Source organism: Ischnura elegans, chromosome 7, assembly GCF_921293095.1.
Source record: "Ischnura elegans chromosome 7, ioIscEleg1.1, whole genome shotgun sequence".
In the NCBI taxonomy this organism is placed as follows: domain Eukaryota; kingdom Metazoa; phylum Arthropoda; class Insecta; order Odonata; family Coenagrionidae; genus Ischnura; species Ischnura elegans.
In genome coordinates, this window is record NC_060252.1 from 18412643 (window position 1) to 18433605 (window position 20963).

The 20963-nt window shown below is 40.9% G+C and overlaps 1 protein-coding gene across 3 annotated transcripts in view; it reads left to right on the forward strand.

Moving 5' to 3' along the window:
* The window catches only part of LOC124161979 (lipase 3-like), a 159369-nt gene that overhangs the window by 40080 nt on the left and 98326 nt on the right, over positions 1 to 20963 (forward strand). For 2 of the 3 annotated variants that reach the window (XM_046538270.1, XM_046538266.1), the window contains one exon: positions 1762 to 2012. The exons of the other annotated variant lie outside the window; for it this stretch is intronic. In XM_046538270.1, coding sequence (XP_046394226.1) covers positions 1762 to 1920 — 159 coding nt within the window. In that variant the 3' untranslated portion in view covers positions 1921 to 2012. Of the gene's footprint in view, positions 1 to 1761; positions 2013 to 20963 lie in introns of those variants that run through there. 3 annotated transcript variants of the gene reach the window in all.

Sequence of the window (20963 nt, forward strand, 5' to 3'; positions counted from 1 at the left end):
ACATTACCAGCTAAATACCAGCAGAATAATTGCTCTAAATTTGCCATGTCTCACCAGGCATGCGTCCACGACCAGAGCACGAGCAGAAGAGAGATTGCCTATTGCAAGACGAGACAGGATTTTAGGGGAGGGGCATTTCCAAGCAGCAGAGGGGTAGCCAAGGCGAATTCATCTGCTGCGCCACTGCCCCTGTTGACAGGCTGCTCCGCAAAACCTCGCCCCTGGGTTTGAGTTAACAGCATACCAGCCAGAATTTTCCCTTCAACTTCTGGGTTGGAGGCATCAGTCGAATCAGAGGGATATTCATTGGAACACAAGGAGGGGAAAACATAGTGGGGTGAGGTGTTGGAGGGAGAGAGAGTTGTGATAGGACTATGGTAAAACTTCTCACTCCAAAGTGCAATACTATGGACTTAGCACCGATTTCCCCTTGTTTGCCTAGGAGTAAGTATTCCTCCGCAGTAGTCCTATATAAGTCTTGGATTGCAGGTAGGCTGGTTTCGGTGCTGCTTTCGGATGCTGCTTTCCGGAGGCAGCATTTTCCGGAGGTAGGATTTTCCGGGGAAAGGATTTTGCGAGACAGGGCCTTTTGCTACAGGGCCTTTGCGCGAAAATCCTTTGCGCGAAAAGTTCTGCGGATAAGTTCGGAGGAAGTTCGAGGAAGTTCGAGGAATTTCTGGGGGGGGGGGGATACCAGAAATTTTTGGGGGGGGAGACACTTAAAAAATGCCACATCAGGTTTATTTCCACAGGAAAAGAATCCCTTCGGATCGTGCATCAAACTACAGGCCGCTGCGTAGAAATCTACGCCAAAGAGTTTCCTTAATTAAAATGGCAGTTTCGCAAACCGAGATGATGACGAAAAATCAAGTAGCCTGGAGAGCGAAAAGGTCTGTTCCTTGGCTCGGATAGCCAAAGGTCCGCGGTTCGATTATCTGTCCATGAGAATTTTTTTGTTAGCGAATTTATGCTAACCTGATACGCCTTTCTACGACAGAGTTAAAATAACCCATATAATTACAAATTTGCTATTCCGTCTCAAAATCTCGTCCGTCAAATAATTGAAAAAATATACCTAAACAAAAAGTTTGACTAAGCTGGCTGATTGATTTGATAATATATCCTTTCCCTCAGAATTTTTATGCTAATGAAGTCGTACATTTATTTATTACCATAACATTATATCATCATATATCTCATCAATACAGTATATTATGACATTCATCGTAAGTCAAAAATTGTGAAATTGGTCTCTCCTACCCGTTTGACTTTTCATTTGGACGTATTTCTTCTCTTTTACATCCCTGATAACCTTTCCTAAGTAACTCATTCGGGGCCATCCCTTACCTTTCTTCCCTTCCACCTGCCCTTCTACGATTATTTTCCTAAGGCCACCATGCCTCAAAATGTGGCAAACTGTCACGTCTTCTCCTTAAGGTTTTCAGAAGACTTCGCTTTTCTGAAAACTGTGTACAAATAAAATCTCTCCCAAAACCTTATGAAGAAATTGAATGAAGATTTTCGTAGGCCTATATATATTTATTTCTAAAAATTTATCCCATAAATATTCACTGATCTTTATTTGCACTGCGCCAGAATATTAGTGATAACTCAGTCTAAATGTATACCATCACTGATAGAAAGTTCTTCTTAACACTTTCCCATTACTTACTCGATCGATCCATTTTATCTCCATCATCACACGAGTAAACAGGATTTTTTTAATTGACAACCTTTTTTATTCTTCTTCTTTTCATGAAGGATGTAAAAAAACTGGCGGATAAACTGCCCAACTTGAAGAAGATGATCCTTGTTCCCGAGCCAAGGTTCAACCATATGGACTACCTGCTCGCAATTGATGTGAGGAGCCTCCTCTACGACAGCCTTGTGCAGATGCTTAAGAACGAAGTATCACAATAGTACCAGAATTGGCACCAGAGAAATGTCTTCGTTCACCAATTTGTACCTACCTCCGTCTGTTGAAATAAATATTTTAATTCAACAAGCATAAATCTTGACTTTTTTTAATCTACCCTATGCAAAAATAGGCCCTAAGGATGGTTTACAAATTAACCGAAACGTTGGCAAAACACATCCCAAGCAACATGTCACCATAAGAAAACTATGAAACTTTGGGAGAAATTATTATTAAAGTATTCTACCGATTCTACTATGGAACATTTTAAAATTCTCCTGGAAGCATCCCCTCCCTTCATAAATTTCCCTCATAAATTCACAATAAGGCCTTTCTTTCTATCCAAAAACCCCATTCTCTTCATTCCTCTCCCTCATTTGCAGAGCATTCTCCCCTCTAGAGGCCGTTTTACACGGGGCACGTACTAGCAAAATCTGACGTGTGTACGAAGGCGCAGATAAAGTTGCGTCGTGTAAAGCGGCCCCACTTTCCTCCCTGACTCCATGCTACCGCCCCCGTTGCAAGTGCTGCCCCCTTCTACGCCCCACCACTTCACCTGTCATCAATAGATCCTCCTCCACACCGTCTTGCACTTCCTTCAACGTTGTATACAGGCTATTTTGTAATTTTTGCCCCTCGTACTACATAGGAGAATGTACCTCACCCATATCCATCCGAATGAATAACCACAGGCACTCCTGCTAAACTCCCCCCTTTCATGAACCCATCCCCATTCACACTTCCTCACACAACAGTACCTTCGACCAATGTTTTTCCCTAACCTTCATTGAAGTTTTGCCAGAGAGGGCAACTATCATCGAGGTGAGGACGAGGGAGATGGCCCACATCTGGGTTGAAAGGGCGTTTGAAACGCCCGGGCTAAAAATCGCCCATTAAAAGCCAAAACAAACCCTACCCTCCCTTTCCCCCCCGTCTCCCCTTCCCCTTCTTCCACCCCCACTACCTCACCAAGGAGGGCGACTGGAGGAACTTACCCTGCCTGCACCAGTTCACCTTCAGCACTGAGGATAGCAAACCTCTTCCTCCCCACCACCCGCTTGAAATTTTTATCATCTGTCTCCTTTCTAGGGCTTCGAGTGAATCTTTCCTACGCTCTCTCCACCCGCCGCCAAACCTCTCCCCCTCGGAGTCCGCCGCCATCAGGAAACTCCAAAAAAACCCTCACATAGTGATTACCTCGGCCGACAAAGGTTCCACGGTCGTTGTACTTGACACCAGCGACTACATATCAGAGTGCAACCGACTACTAGGAGACCCTTCCTCCTACTCCCCTCTCTCATCAGATCCTACCTCTGATTTTCACACAGAAATGAATACCCTACTAAAAACAAAAGCTCCCTCCGAGGACCTAAGCCAGTCAGACATTTCCCTTCTACCAGATCACCCCACTTCGCCATCTTTCTACATCCTTCCAAAAATTCATAAAGCTAATAACCCAGGCCGCCCCATTGTTTCCTCTCGAAACTCTCCTACGGAGCGAATCTCGGCCTTCGTTGATTTCTATCTCCAACCCTTCGTTCAGTCCCTTCCATCATACATCAAAGATTCTCATGACTTCCTTTCTAAACTAAATTCCATTTCCCTCCCCCCCAATCAGCCCATTATCATGGCCACTATTGATGTAACCTCACTTTACACTTCAATCCCTCATTCTGAGGGACTCGCTGCTCTCCGCCACTATCTTTCATTACGACCCACTCCTCAAAACCCTAGCACTGACTTCCTTCTTGATCTTTCCCATTTCATTCTAAATATATATTTCATTCTAAATTCATATAAATTCAGAGGTAAGGAAAGAAAGGGATAGGAACATGGAATAGAAAAAGAACGAGGACAACGGTGCTGTGGTAGGTGGAAAAAAGCCAGAAATCAGAGGGTAAAAATGCGGCCTGACTGGGACTCGAACCCAAAACTTCCTGGTTGCCGGCCAGGTGCTCTACCAGTTGCGCAACCAGGACGCTTAGATTTACCATGATTTCGGCGGGGGTTTATACAGAGTAAACTCCCTTTGCTGTGGCCCACGAGAGTAACCAATAGATGGCACTGGGGCAGCTCACCACTCACCAAGGGAAGGAATGGACGAGGACACAAGGATGAAAGGAAAGGTACACACTCACACGGTAGTAGGAAAGAGACAGGAACATGCGTTTCGGGGCACGCAGAGCCTAAGTGAAATAAGCCAATATGGCCGAACCACTACTTCATTCATTCACACGGCGCCTTAAGCGCAAACATACATATAAATTCAGAGGTAAGGAAAGAAAGGGATAGGAACATGGAATAGAAAAAGGACGAGGACAACGGTGCTGTGGACCTACCACATACCTGATTCATAAATTGTTTGAGATTGAGAAAAATCCTCCCCGGCGGGGAATCGACCCCCGGTCTCCCGCGTGACAGGAAGACACCGTAAAATTGTTTACTCACCACTACACTACCGAGGATGAGATATCAAGAGATGAATTTTAAGATGGAAATGTAGATCTCGCTGTAGCGATCGCGGTGTCGAGTCGGTCACTCTCACGCGAATTCTATGCTTTTTCCCCATCCCGCAAAAGTGCTTAACGCCGCTAAAGAAGTTTTCACTTCAAAAATAATATTATGAAGAAGGAATAATAATGCAGTAATTTTTATTGTGCAATTGCATTTGTCAGTACAGCACTGTGCCGTGTGAGTGATAACAACGAGTGAGAGAACTTGACATGAGTGAGAGCGGGCGCGGGAATTTTATGAATAAATACAATTATAAATTTTATTTGTATTATACAATTTTGAACTCAACTGCGTGATGGTATCATACCGGCGTAATTACGAAGTCTGACTTTGGGAGGGGAACACATACTTAGCCAGAGAGTGGTAGGGATTCAAAATGCTCGAGTTAGTAGATGGGGTATAGAGTTTAATATTTTAAGTGAAGGGCCGCGCACTGAAGGTTCGCCCCTAGCCCCGCACCTGCTAGGGTCGGCCCCGATTCAGCATCTTTTGAAGATGTTCCCAGAGGGAGGAAGGAATCGTTAAATATTTAAAGTTCTTTCTCTTGCATAGATGTCGCCATGATCGCCAAGTATGTGTCGGTGCTGCCGCTGGTGGTGGAGTGTGTTGTGTTTTGTATTAGGCTAAGCAGTCGTTCTGTGACCATACTTTTAAGACAATGTAAGACATTAGACAAATAAATCTACAACACTTTCCACGTAGCAGGACACTGTAAAATTGTTTACACCTGGTCTGGACAGCTATAAGTAGACAGTTGAGATCTGGATAGCTATAAATACATGGTTCATCTAAACAACGACTATTGCTCTTTCCATTGTGACAGCTGGGACGAGATAGGAAAACACGATTTGCCGGCCGATATCGACTTCGTGCTGCAGCACACGGGCAAGAGCGACCTCTTCTACGCGGGTCACTGGATGGGCACCACCATGTTCTACGTGCTGTGCGCCGAGCGGCCAGAGTACAACGCCAAGATCAGGGCGCAGTTCCCGATCGCACCAGTGGCCTTCATGAGGAGGGTGCAGACACCGCTCAGACTACTGGCGCCCATCATCGCTGAGATTGACGTGAGTGCTACAGACGTTAACCCAAGCCTCGTTCACACCGGAGTTTCAAACAAAATGTTTCAAACCTTTGTTTGAAACGAACGTTTTGAAACAGTTGTTTCTTACAAAAGTTTGAAATTTTTGTTTCATAGTTTGTATTACCATTTCTCATGAAAATGCTTGAAACACTTTCGACCTTGATCACTACTCGCCTATGTGTACGTTATGGTTCTTGGGGCAAGTCCTTCTCGAGATGTCTTGTGCAGAGGATGTTGTTCTAGCCGCGGCGGCCTGTGTCATCTTATCAAAGCATCGTAGAGCAAGACGTTACTGGGTGAGGCCGTCTCTGCAATCCAGAGCTACAGACAGTAAGAATGACCAGTTGGACGATCTAAATAGAGACGATATCGACCCTCTATCAGGTGAATTGCGGACGGACGGAAGCTTCAAAAACTTTATAAGAATGTCCAGTGAGGATTTAGAATACATAATTTTAATTATTGGTCAGAAAATTTCCAAAATGGAAAGAAATTACCGAAAGGCTATTTCTGAAGCAAGCTAGCCGTAACCTGTGGAGATTCATACACAAGCTTAAATTATCTGCTTAAGATATCAAAATCAACCATATGGAGGTGGAAGGCGGAGGATAAGCGGGGGAAATGTTTCTGTTTCATGTGTAAACGGCACAAAGTTGCCTAAAAAATCGTTTCAAACAAGTTTGCAACACCCTTTGATCTTAACCGACTTCAGGTGGAAACAAAAATTTCTGTTTCAAAGACTGAGAAACTGTTTGCAACAGCGAAAGTTTTCGCCTACTAACGCGCGTTTTTTGAGATGCTTGCAATTTTTCTTTGAAACACGTGTTTCAAACTCCGGAGTAAACGCGACAAGCGCGCGCGAGGATAGCGCCAGTGCGCGCTTGCGGCTTTTTTGCCAAACTTTAAAATATTTGGTTTTCCTTAATATACATTAAAATTTTAGGGCATTTTAACGCATTTGAATAACTTCTAATAATTAAAAGCACATTAAATATTTTTTCACTATCATTCATAAAAAAATAAAGCACATTAATACGCAAATTTCTTGATAAATACTTTGAATAATTTTCCTAAGGAATTGCAGGCGATTATGTTCTTTGTCGAGGGAAAAGTACAGAAATAGAATACTAAAGTGTCTCAAAGTGTCTCGCGCTATTTCGAATTTTCGAAAGATTCGGCAAAATGCCCTCTTAGCGTTTAACTAAGGATTAAACTAGCATCACGTGATCGTTTTTTCCGCCCCTATTGAGCGATAGCTCCAGCGGTAGGTTTCCAGGGGCCAAAAGAATGATCGCAAATCTTAGCATTTTCTGAACCAAAGGGTCATTCCCACCAGACCTTTTTCCATCGCTTCTTTTGTCACGTTCCGTATTTTGAAGTGTCATTCTATTGCAAGCTAATCGTGGCGTTACAATCGCTGTTAGCGGTCCTCCGTTCTGATTGGCTGAAGGACGGTGCCAGCTATGGTTTCGGCTGCGAAAAAAGGGGTGTGCCAGGTGGTGGGAAAAGGTATGGGAAGCCCATCCCTCGAGCTATCGCGGGAAATTATTGCGAGAAACGGTGATTTTTCCGCTATCATTGGAACGGTCGCTGGTGCTGTCCCTCCAAAGGGATGGAAAAATGATCGTGTTATTCAGGCTTAAAGCTCACGCTTCAGTGACGGATCACTCGCTTAAGCCTGAGTCAAGTCATCATTTTTTTCCGTCCCGAACGATAGCTCGAGCCATCGCTCCAATAATGGCGGAAGGATGACCGTTTCACTGAATCATTTTCCGCGATGACTCCAGGGATGGAAAGCCCATCCCTTTTTACATCACTCCGCACGTCCCTTTTTCCGTCTTTTAAACCATCGCTGGTACTACCTTTAAACAAATCAGATGGCATTTTAATTTAAGAGCTCGTTTTGAAGAGGCTACAAAATAATAAAATAAGTATTTAGTTCAGAAATCAAAAGGATTATCGCAAAAATCAAATCGTAATTTTAATATTGTACACTGGTCGTTTGAGATGAGAAAGGACTCGCCCGAAAAGTAAAACTGCATCCGTCTTCGGCTCGTTATCATCGTAATTGGTCAATGCCTACACTAATCTCCTGCTTTCTCAATTCCAAAAGGTCGTTTTTCACAGGGCACGGAATTGCGCAGGTTAGAACTGCATTCATTTCTAAAATGGCGTGGAATTGCGCGAATGCATGAACGATATTAGAGCGGGATCTATTTTGCCAACTCACGTCCACGAATTCTCGCATGTATTCTAGCAATTCACCGCTTTACACGACGCAATTTTGACTGCGCCTTCGTACAACACGTCAGATTGTGCAAGTACGTGCCCCGTGTAAAACGGCCTCAATGCCTTTACGTCTGTTTTGCACTCTTAATTTCTCCCTTTCCTCTGTTTGTCGTGGGCAGTGGGTGATGAAGATGCTGGGCGTGAACGAGTTCATGCCTCACTCTGATCTGCTGGACATGATCGGACTGCCGCTCTGCAAGGATGGCGCCATCACACAGGCCCTCTGCAGCGACGTCCTATTCCTCATCAGCAGATTCGACTACAAGGAGCTCAACAGGGTGAGTGACGCCACTGACATTGCGGTGCGACGTGAGAGAACAACGGGTTGTTGCAACCCAACTCGCTTATGGCGTTGCATTAGAATTAAAATAGGGTGGTTTCCAATTATTTTTTCATTGACAAAATCGAAAGATTATTACTCCTAGAGCACGTTTTTCACACTTTTAGATTTTTAAATGACGATGTCTATTTTTCGCGACTAAATGAAAAGTGAAAATTTTCAAGCGCGCGAAAACGCGACGGCCAAGCATGAATGCTGGGAAAACTCCGTGTGACGTAGTTCTGATTCCCGCTGCCGCAAGTGAGGTGACCTTGGGATGAGCGCTGATACAATGCAGACTGCTAGCAGGTAGCACAGTACCTACCCTGCTAGCAGGTAGTGCTTGGCTTAAATAAGGGTTATCAATACGTAATCAAACGAAGAAAACTTGCCGACCTTAGCCAGTTTTAATAGGTGATTATCAAGACATGTTTCCCTGAGTTCTGTGCCTCATGGTAATCTCAGGCGATGTAAAACTCCTATCTACTCGTATAGAAACTAGGTCCTTGTGACGTCACGTGGAGGGGCATCGCATGAACGCCAATCTGGCCTTTTTCAAATGAGGATAAAATTGACCATTGCCATTCGTCAGAACCGGTATTTCTAATACCAAATAATTGGTATATTATGAATACAATAATGGTGGGTAACGAATCGCAATCAATGCCTTTCGTTTTCTTTGATGAGGAAACTACCCAATTCCAAAATTCCATGCATTTATTGATGGAAATCGATTTTCCGAGCAATTGATGTTTAATCGAAATGAAAAGCTCGACTTTTCAACGAAAATCGAAATTTTTACCAAAAAATCGATCACTTTGAGACCGAGCGTCAATAGATGACGGCCCACTTCGCTACTAAAAAATTTTCGGATCTTGGAAAAGTTAAAATTTTTACAATTGGGCTGAAAGTGTCAATCGAAAAAAATCGGCGGTTCTTTAATATTGCTATCACTAAGACGGACATTTAATTTACAGTTGAGCAAATCAAAAATGTAGTTTATCATCTCAATGAAGTCCGCAGTAGAGGTAGCTGATGATAGCGTCAGCTCTCCTGTAGAGCAAAATATGCAACAGGTATTTTCCAGTTCTGCTGCATGCCCCTAACAAGAAAGACTGATGCATATTACCCAACATTTTTCGTCCTGCCAAGATGTCCCAGATCTTCAAATCCCTCGATTATGTCCATCGAGTTATGTCCCTCCATTTTAGGGACTTTTTTCCCTACGATTGAAAACTAGTGAAATGTTTTCAGAAGTTAAAAAAAACTTCCACCAGAGGATAAACATTTTGTAGGAGTGTATGCGTGGTCGTTTACTTTAGAATTGGCCCGAAAATACCCTATTCGCAGGAGATTGTTTGAGTTAATCAAATGGATTGAGATAGTCAACTATTTTGTGTGATTCTTTTCGCATGTTGTTGTGCGCCAACTTATACGTTTTATATGCTCTTCATTCCTGAAACAAGAAACTCCTAGCGAAAGATTCCTTCTTTCATAAATTTTTCTGCACTTTTGCGTCAACTTTTCAGCGGATAATATTTAATTGCCTCATTTAATGGAGCCAAATAAGCTTCAAAAAGAGGCTTTTCTCTTCCGACATAATACTATAGACGTTATTATCTCTCAAATTTGCCTTTGTGCCTGTACCGTATTGCGGAAGGCTGCAGAACTTCGTCAAGGACTCATTGAGTCTCGCATTGCTGAATATAAAATCCTCTGAACGTCCATTCAATATTCGTGCATATCTCCTCTCCAAATTTCATCAAAATCCCTGGAAGTCGAGTGGATACTTCCCTGAAGTTTTCTCACTGATAGCTTATTCGTTTAGTTTATCAATATAGAACAAAATTCCCTAAGGGAATATGACCCGGAATGGAGAAGCATTCAGAATTTAATCTTTCGGACTGATGGATAATATTTTTGCGGAAGCGATGATTAATTTTAGGTTAGATTACATAACTTTGAGTTTTCAATAATGAAGGATGCTTCATTTGTCACTTATAACCATCAAATCGGGTGTCCCGGTGCCATCCTGAAAATTGTTTCTTTCTTGCCTTCGGACCGCATTCTTTGAACTGTATGAGACTGTTTCAACACATTCACAGTTATTCACAGCTGCATGTTGTAAAATTGTTTTCAGTAGTAACGGGAAGAACCAAGCAGAGAGAAGAGGGAAGGATTCGTGGAAGACGCAGCTCGCCAGGCGATAAAGAAAATCCCTCCTTTTCACGCTTCTTCTGTCCCAATTCCTCTCTCCTACACACAGTGCGATCGGAAATCGTCTCCCGTCGGACCAAGGTGTCGAATGTCCCGACTGTCCCCCCGTTATTCGTGATTCCAGCCCGGAAGACGCCAACTACCGGCGAAAAATGTAAGCTGCGCGATGGTGATGGAGTGGACTGTTTACGTGTAATTCATATGCCGAATATAGGCTGCGTAGTGCCTTATAGTAATCCCTGACGCCTGTTGCCTTCTTTCCTGACAATCATCCCTCTTTAATAGATCTTTCGCTTATCTCGCATTTCTGTGATACCTCCAAAACTGTATATTTTATGTAACTCTTAACTGTAACGTAACTGAATTTTCTGTTCTCACAACTCAGCCTCTCACGTATTCGAACATCGCTTGCAGTCATTTCCATTATTTCTTCTCGGAAATTAACTGTAATAACCTCTTAATAAGTCTCAAGTATTTATAGTTTAATTCCTTCTTTATTAATCAATTCCTTCTTAATCTTCTTTATTTTACTGTCGTCGTACATTTCATATGTATCCTATATTTCATTCAAGAGGAAAATGATCGGCAAGGTGACTGTCTCTCGGCGTCATGGACGCGTTTTTTGGTGGAAATTCTTCCTCAAGAAATATTATTTAGGGAGAATGTGTCCTCAAAGCTAGGCTTAGGTATAGTTCCTGTTGGCGCTAAGGTGAAGAGAGAGGATCGCGATCCAAAATACATTCATTGTATTTTGATATCCTAATTGGAGACATGGTGCAGTGAGTTAAGTTGAAACAGTTCATTAGATTAATAAATTTTCTTACTTGATAACATTCTTCGTTTGAGAACTCAGTGTTAACTTCACCTCATAAAATCAAAGATTCCTTATAGTTTTCAGCACTTAATCAAGCAGGATCATTAAATTATCTACATTAATAATAAAACGTTATTGTACTTTTCCACACGATTTAATTAATACGACCGGTTTCGTCGCAGAGGCGACATCATCAGGTACAGAATCCGTTATAATAACAGTTATTTTGTTCTTGTTTATCTGGTTGCTATTACGTTGGTAGGGGAGGGTTGCGTTGGGGTTGGAGCGTCACTCAGCTTCAGGGGAATCTCCAAGAGCGGGGAATAGTTTACAAAAATATTTTCATTTGCTAAAATTCCATTTTTTATATGCTTCCTTATCTCCAACTCCTCCAAGCAGTCCATCCTTCTTCCCTTTCCCTCAAGGTGGAGAATTTCCCATTTCAAGAATTCAAAGAAGAACTCAACTGCACTGTGCCGTCTTCTCACCCAAAAAGAGCCCCCGCCATCCAAACATACGTTAGTATCCTTCGACGTGAAAGATTTATTCACTAACATTCCAATTTCCGAGGCTGTTAAAATAGCAGCCCTATTTAATAGCAACAGGGGACATAAATCAGTGTTCTCTCATAAAATTTCCAATGCAATTAAGAGAATTAACCCCACAGCAAAACAATTTTCCAGTGACTTGAAACCCTTGAAATCCGTCCAAAAACTGTTAAGGGAAGAAATTTTAATTATTGAGAAAGCGGACAAAGGCAACGCAGTTGTTGTGATGGGCAAAGCTGAGTACGCGAAAAAGTGCAACGATTTCATTGAGAACAACCCTGTAGTGGAACTACCTAATGACCCAACATACAAATTTCAGAAGTTGCTGAAAAAAGCCCTAAATTCTGCCCCAAGTATCATTAAAACAAATGAGATGTACAAAGTAACAGTGATGAACCCGCAGGCACCAAGATTTTTTGGTCTTCCAAAGTTACACAAAACAAACATTCCAATCAGACCCGTAGTCTCAAGTGTTGCTGCACCATCAAGAAAACTAGCCTCCCACCTCAATTCAATCTTCAGAGAATTCACCGGATTCAAGCCAAGATACGGGGTGAAGAACTCAACTGCACTGTGCCGTCTTCTCACCCAAAAAGAGCCCCCGCCATCCAAACATACGTTAGTATCCTTCGACGTGAAAGATTTATTCACTAACATTCCAATTTCCGAGGCTGTTAAAATAGCAGAAGAAACACTGAGGAAAGCCGGAGCCGATCCACCCTTCCTCGACGATTTTGTGAAATTGCTGACAGTGTGTGTGGAAGAGAATTATTTTAAATTTAATAACAAATTCTACAGACAGAAAGAAGGTTTGGCAATGGGGTCTCCGCTATCGCCGCTTTTAGCGGAACTATATATGGACAAGTTTGAAGAAAAAATTTTCAGTGAAGATTCAGTGAACACCAATTTTATCCATTGCTGGTACAGGTACGTTGACGATGTGTTTGCCATATGGACTGGTACCATGAGGCAACTGGACATATTTTTGAATAAACTGAATACACAAGCCAAAAACATAAAGTTCTCATGTGAAAAAGGATCCAACCATAGTATCAACTTTCTCGATATCACTATTTCAACCTCGGAAAAAGGCTACGACTTCAAAATCTACAGGAAAGAGACTACCACCGACCATGTCATCCCCTCCGACTCCCGCCACCACCCCTCTCATAAGCTAGCCGCCTTTCATGCCATGTTAAACAGAGCACTCAACATCCCCCTCTCTGCCGAGAACCTCGCCATGGAAATCAAAACCATCAAAAACATTGCAGTTAAAAACAGATACGAAGAAAGTGTAATAGATAAATTGTTAAGGAAGAAATACTCCCTCCGGGCACAGAAAATGATATACCATTCATCCATTCATAATGAGCATAAGAAACGCTGGTGCAAACTGAGTTATTATGGAAATATTTCACAGGCAACCGCAAACCTTTTTCCCAGAGAAGACTTTAAAATAGCATATTATAACACATTTAATTTAAGGGCGTTATTATGCAATACAAAAGATAAAATTGACTTAAATGATAGAAGTGGCATCTACAGACTCAAGTGTAGTGACTGTGAGACCTATTACATAGGCCAGACTGGACGTTCGTTCCGAGTAAGAGCAGAGGAACACGGAAGGCATTTGAGAAACGGGGAGTTAGAAAAATCGCATTTTGCGAAACATCTATGGGAGAGTGACCACAGGAGCAATTTTGTTCCGGAAATTCTCCACCTTGAGGGAAAGGGAAGAAGGATGGACTGCTTGGAGGAGTTGGAGATAAGGAAGCATATAAAAAATGGAATTTTAGCAAATGAAAATATTTTTGTAAACTATTCCCCGCTCTTGGAGATTCCCCTGAAGCTGAGTGACGCTCCAACCCCAACGCAACCCTCCCCTACCAACGTAATAGCAACCAGATAAACAAGAACAAAATAACTGTTATTATAACGGATTCTGTACCTGATGATGTCGCCTCTGCGACGAAACCGGTCGTATTAATTAAATCGTGTGGAAAAGTACAATAACGTTTTATTATTAAGAATGGATTTTCACAAAGTAAAGCCAGAAACAATCAAGTTTATCTACATTAAGGTTAATATCCCCATCTGGAGTATGATAAATGCAGATGACAACAACATATAAATACATAAACTTAGCAATCGAAGTATCAAAAATATTGTGCATAGGAATCACATTTTTACGGCTAATTGATTGAAAAAAAACACCATTTCTAACTGATGCAAACTTTCTTTCATTTTTAATCCCAGTTCTGCAGAAGTAGCTTCCCAAGTGATATTAATAGTTGAATCTCCTTTAGGGCATTCATATTATATTATTTGGAGCTCCTCAGAGTATATGATATTTGAAGTAGAAATCATTTATATAAGTACCTAGTTAAAATATTTTCCATTTGCTACTCTTCCTACTACGTGAGCAAAATAATAAACCACCACCTTTGATGATAATAATGTATCTTATTGTAACCATACGTCATGTACCATTTGGTTCACTATGCTTCTTACATATGCTCCTATTTTCTTGCTTCTTTTGCCTAGAAGAAGCTTCTCAGTATCAATAGGTACTCATATAGTTCTGATAGTTGTTCCGTAGACACTCTACTGATAGTTGTGTGTTGGTTAACATACTCTCAAATGATGACTTGAAGTCAGGTCTATTCTTATAAGGCCAGCTGGATCCCTTAACATCATTTATGTCTTTTTGATGAGAAGTGCTTATCTATAAGTCTCCAATTAAGAGGAAGGTGGATTAGAGAGGTTAAATAAGGTAGAAGTGCAATATGGATGTGGAGTAACAATTAAGGTTATGAAGTTTATATGACTTTTGACTATTAAGGAGGAATTAAGTTATGGGTCTTCTACTCAGATCAGGGATGTAAACTGGGGAGGAGAGAAAAAATATTTGTGGTGGGTACTCTACATAGAAAAGTGGCAGGTGGATAACATAAAGGAATTTGGAGTCAATATAAAATAGATTCAGTTAGCAAGCTGGTTCATAAATACAAGGCCATTGAAGTCAACAACAGTAAGGAAATTAAAATCACAGTCCAATCATGGGCCTAATCATCAAACAAGTGATTTCTTTGGAGGAGCAATGATAAAATGTTTATGAAGCAAGGTTCAGTTGGCATGCAGGTTCATAAATACAAGGCCATTGAAGTCAACAACAGTAAGAAAATTAAAATCACAGTTCAATCATGGGCCTAATCATCAAACTTGTGATTTCTTAGGAGGAGCAATGATAAAATGTTTATGAAGCAAGGTTCAGTTGGCATGCAGGTTCATAAATACAAGGCCATTGAAGTCAACAACAGTAAGGAAATTAAAATCACAGTTCAATCATGGGCCTAATCATCAAACAAGTGATTTCTTAGGAGGAGCAATGATAATATGTTTATGAAGTAATGTTCAGTTAGCATGCAGTTTCATAATTACAAAGCCATTGCAGTAAACATAAGTGAGGACATTAATAGCATAGTTAAACTATGGGTATAATAAGAGGAAGTTTTATGGAGAAACCTGTTTCAAAAAAGGAATCTGAAGGGAATGTATAGGAACGGAGTTCCTATTTCAGAGTTCGATAAGACCAACGAATAACATTGAGAAACGCTTAATTTATCCTCATAATCGTTTTCCTCGGTGGGACATTCGCCTTGTTAGTGTTTTCCATGACGCTATACAAGTTGAAAATTACGATAGAGCTCTAAAATGAAGTTAATAATGAGCCAACGGAATAGATAAATGTGCACCAATATAATGGAGAGCGGTTCAAAAAACGATATATATTGAATGAAAAAGAGCACTACGTACGGAAAATCCTCTGTACTGCGACGTGCAAATACTATACTTAATAACTCGATAGATATTAAGGAAAAATATAACAGATGATGGAGCAAAAAAGCCATATAAAGCTCGTTTCGATCTAATCTAGCAACATACTTAATCACCAATGTGTCCGCCATCTTGGAAAATTACGTCACCGACGCTAGCGCCGCTAGTGGTGATTTGAGTCGCCAATACAGTTTTTGGAGGGGAAAGTGGAGAGGGAGAGGACCCAAGGTCAGCTTACCCGTGCGGGAGTACGTCACTGCCCTCTCTCGTCAGCAGTTCACAACAACACATGTATATCTTTTTCTCCATAAGGGCTGGCCCTCTCTTCTCCTCTCTGGTATTACCTAGCATTCATCGAAGTCGTTTACCGTTCGGAGGAAGAACAAATCCTATACCTATCCATTCGGAAAAAATATCTCTTTTATTTTACCGTTCCCGTCAAACATAGAAGCATTGTGAGGTTCTAAGATGATGGTACACGATGTAAGAGGATATCTATTTGTAACTGCTCTAGCAATCTAAACCTAGTGCGTAGCCATAGTATCCAGCGGCTCCCAGGCCTATTCGCGTGAAAGCCATGCAACGCCCAACATCCGCTCGGAGAAGTTCTTTACCAATCCCACGGCTCTCCTTCGAATTTCATTCAGTCCACGGATATGATCTTTCCGGGTAGGATCCTTGGTGAAGTAAAACTTTTCTTTCAATTATTATCCGGAAACCTTCCTACAACACGTTTCAAGAATCAAATCTTCTTCGGGGCTGTGCCATTTATATTTCTTTAATATATTAATTAAATTTCTGACATGTGTTCACGATAGGTTAAACGTAACTGAGGATGGGCGTAACTTCCATTGACTTAGTGGTGTAACCGATACCATGAATTTGGAGATCAGGGTCAAGTCAAATGATTTTGTCGTGAAAAAATCCTTGATTGATGATAATTAAAAGGGCGAAAATATTAACAAATAGCTCTCATCCCTAAGTAGGACAATTATTGATTGGAACCATTTACCTTAAGAGTAGTTTAAATTTTAGCATGCAGGCATTCTAAAACCGATATGATTATAAGTGGGTGCTTAGTCACTGATGAAAATGTAAGACATTTACGGAGATCTGCACATGGTTAAGTTTCATACCGGGTCCCATGTTAATGTTTCACGTTGTTTTCTATTTCCTTCACTGTAATCTTAATATGCCACCTGTCAATTAGCAAAGATTTGAGTCATGATGATGATAAATGCTGGAGTATAAATTCTATCGGAACTTTGCCAAAAACGTCCGCGAGCATGGGTTCTATGAAAAGATTTATTGTACGCGAGAAACTTAAACACTCGTCTCTCTGATACAGTCGACAATATACCCTGCGAGCCACACCAATGATGTTTCTTCCAACATACACTAAACAACATACGGGTCATTCTACGCCACTTTGGACTGAAGTCCACCCCTAATCTCTTAGCTTAATATAAAATTGGTATGCCCCGTTACCTCCTCAAATAAAAACAGGGTATTAAGCATTTTGCGACAGTCTAAAAAAAAAACAATGAATACATTTTGGTTTTTAGCATGGTGTTTTTCCTCAGATCCGTAGTATTCAGCGTTACGCTTTCTTTTAATAAGCAATCAACGCAAATAAAAAGTTAAGTACTTCCTGAAGGAGATAATTCGAAAAGTAATAGCCATGTCATTGTTTTGGTATTCTTGGCACTTCAAAAACTACAGTTTATATATTCAATAAAATAAACATAACCATGCCAGTCCATGCCGATTTCGCATAGATTGCGTTTGAAGTAGCATTCGATGAACTGGAAGAAGCAGTTTAAAAATTTATGGTATCATGTCAATATTAAGGAAAACCAGATATTCTCGAGAGCTCTCGTACGAGTCGCTTTGACAGTGTCCAAGGTCCCATGTTCGAGACTCATAAGGGTTGTTTTCCCTTTGAGGAAGAGGAAAAAGTGTGAAGGGGCAATAATGCGAATGCAGGGATGCTGGGGAATCGTGACAATGCCATTTCTTGTCAAGGCTCTCAGTAGCCATGACCCCTGGATGCTGTCTGAAGGATGTTTCGGTTTTTCACTTCCAGAAAGAATACAAAGCGTGGAAAACTCACCAGAAGAAGTGTCCTGGTGTTGAAAGCCATTCTTTGGAGACTACTACGGTTTTGCAGCTGTAGCTCTAACAAATTTCTTCGCATAAATTTATTTACATTTTTAAGATTTTCGTTTTTTCCATTTCGATGGCTAAGTGCTGACAACAAGTATATCAAAAATAGCAACTTTTCAAGAGAGCAGAAAAATGATTAATTTTTTAAATTGTGTACAATTTTAATTGAAATTAAAAACCAAGAATACATACAACTGAAGAAGAAGAAGACATTTGCAAGCAAAGAGTTCATTTTTGCGTGCATTTTATTTTTTATTAAAAGTATTAGCAATGTTAACTCAGACCAGCAAAATTTTGAGATACGAGTTGTTAGAACTTAGCCATTGATATACAACAAGTTTGCGATAGTTTAGCTTTGGGATAGCTTGTCTCGGAATAGCAAAATAGGCTCTGATTATATATTTATTGGTTTAAGGTCTCACGGGTCATTGTAGCCGTTGGTGATGTTTTTCTGGTGTGCTGCTCAGATTTTGCCCGACGTCTCGTGGCCGTTGCTGGTCTCTTTTTCTTTGGGAATGAGGATAGTCTTTGTGTGGAGGGTTTTTAAATGGAAGGAGGTTAAAAGGGGAGGGAGTGAAGGATTTGTCATTTTATTTTGCACAATTTTAGACCAGGATTCCACGCGTGGACCATAGTCCCTGTTGAAATTTGGTTGGCATTTCTTCACCTCCAACGTCTCTCGGATTAGCCAGGCTTTGTAATTCGTCACTTTGGCGATTGCTTTAATATTTTCGAAGTCAACCGCGTGTTCCGAGGCTGCATGCTCCGCCTCCGCTGACTTCAAAGGTCGTGCCAGTCGAATTGCACGCCTGTGCTATTCTATTCTTGTTTTTACGGAGCGTCCGGTTTCACCGATGTCTCTCTTAGGGCAATTAAGGCAGGGAATCTCGTATACTCCTTCTTGATAAGGTGGTGCGTCCTTCATAGATCTCAGGCAATTTTTAAGGTTAAGTGCGTGGCTCAAAAATTGTTTTTATTTCATGTTTTCGGAGAATATTTCCTGTACTATCTGTCATTCCACGTACTATGGGGGAAAAAGTATCCCAACAGAGTTTGTGCCGCAACCATTGCTTCGCAGGAGAATGGATTCCCTTTCTAACGGTGTATAAACCTTGGAATAAGACGAGGGAAATTCAAACACGGTCTTTTTCAGCCACCAAGTTCGTGGCGGTGAATTTGCCTGCCTCGAACCGATGCTCGAACGTATTTCGCACTCCTCTCTAGAGTGTTGACGCATTCGATATCCTAAGGAATTGTGCCTTCCTTTTACCCGCTACATCCCTCTAACCCTCCTTTCCGTTCCTTCTTCGCACCTACACTGGCACTCGTAATAAAATTCACTTAAAGATCATCTCCACTGCCTCATTTTCTCGCCTCTGAAAATTCACGGGATAAATACTGGCTAGACATAACCTGAAAGGCAGCAATGGCAGGGAGCGATTTTGAACATCAGGAATTACTCTAAATACACTAGTCAACAAAAACGTTTTTCTGTCCTAGAGATTTTGCTGGGTCATCCTTGAGGTGTCTTTCGTCGAGATTCCAAATCTGGGCTCAGATGTTTTCTATCGCGTCTAGTTTCTTTAGTACAACCGACTTAAATATGGGTTCAAGGATATTTAAGCAAATAAATCGTGATTTTAAAAAATATGAAAAAAATGGTACTTTCATAGGATTTTCTCGAGTATGTAGCATCTGGTAAGTCCCTATTAAGTGTCCATCAGTAATCTGCTAAGATGTTGCTGAAATTTCCCAGGTACTATTTTTCCAAATGTAAAACTTCTTGGTTGAAACGCTCACTGTGTTCATCTATAACAGCGCTGAGTTTTGGTGGAAAAAGGCAAGGTGTAAGTCGGGAAAATATATTTTTAAATCATATTGCAGCTCAGTTTTTGGTACATTTAATTATATAAGCCACCAGATCATGATAATTTTCAGCCATGATATTTCCTAAAGAATGTTCAGATACATTTCTGAATGCGTTCCACGCGCTTTTTCCGTTGACCTCAATTGCTGTTGAAATTCCGAATCCTTCAGCGCTTCCCTAATCTGTGGCCCATTGCAAATTCCTTCTTTGATCTTTGCCTCACATAATTGAAGGACTTTTTGTTTCAAATAAGAAAAATCAGCTCCATTTTTGTCCATTGCTTTCATAAAATTGAAAAAAGTCCTTATTTTATATGCAGAGGTGGGAAAAGAATATTTTTTGGATCGACCAAAGGCTGGCAAAGAACATTTTTGGACTCAAGAACAGGTTTATTACGTTCCGGACAATTTTTTTAAGTAATAATTTTTTCTCTCTCTGATATCCCACTCGCAGATTAAGGAACAACATTTCGTATATCCAAGCTGTAATTCTAGTAAAATTGTAATTACGTTTAAGTGGCCACAAATTTTCCATTTATATTTTTGGTAGTGATTTTTTTCTAAAAGTAACTGCATATTCTCGTAGCATTCTTTCATTTCAGTTTCATGAGTTAACAGTATTAATGGGAGCTCATTGCCATTATGTAAGAGATTGGTCTTTAATATAACCTAGGAGGAGTAAATGAACAAACGTAACCATCTGTGTTGAATTCAAAATTACGAGTATCCATAACGGAGAGAACATCATTGCAAAAATCAAATGGTTTTATGGAGAAAAAATCAATTCTAATTTGTCATGGTGAGATCGAGACATTAAAAGTATCGTATTTGAATCCAGCAATTTCCAACCAATCTTAGGACCAATCGTGGTCCTAATATTTCACCCTGCTTTTTTGATAAAATTTAAACCGTGCACTTTTCTCATTTTAATGCTCTTGCGCTATAAAATGAGGTCCATCAGATGTACTCGATCCAAAATTTGGGTCCTCCGAGTTTCCGAATCCTTCCTTATCACGTTCTTGATTACTTTCTGAATCTTCACTAAGATCCATTGGTTCCGGCTCTTGTACATTTTCAGAGTGAGGGAACATTAGTATCGCAGATTCAAAGTTGCCTGGATATTTCACTGTGTGTTTTGACTTCAGTGTAATTCCTTTCATTTTTTCAACAAAGAGAATAGTCTGAAGAAGGATCCGCCAAATCACGGGAGTGGCAAATACCTTATCACGTTTTCCCTTAGTCCAACCAGTAAGTAGCCCTACACTGGTGCCTCGAAACGCATGGGGAGCCCATCCTATATCTTGGCCACCCAACAGGCAGTCAAATAAAAGCTTATGTCTGAAAAAGGAGTAATTTTCCACCTTTGAGCCTGAAGAGTAATTTCACCGTATACA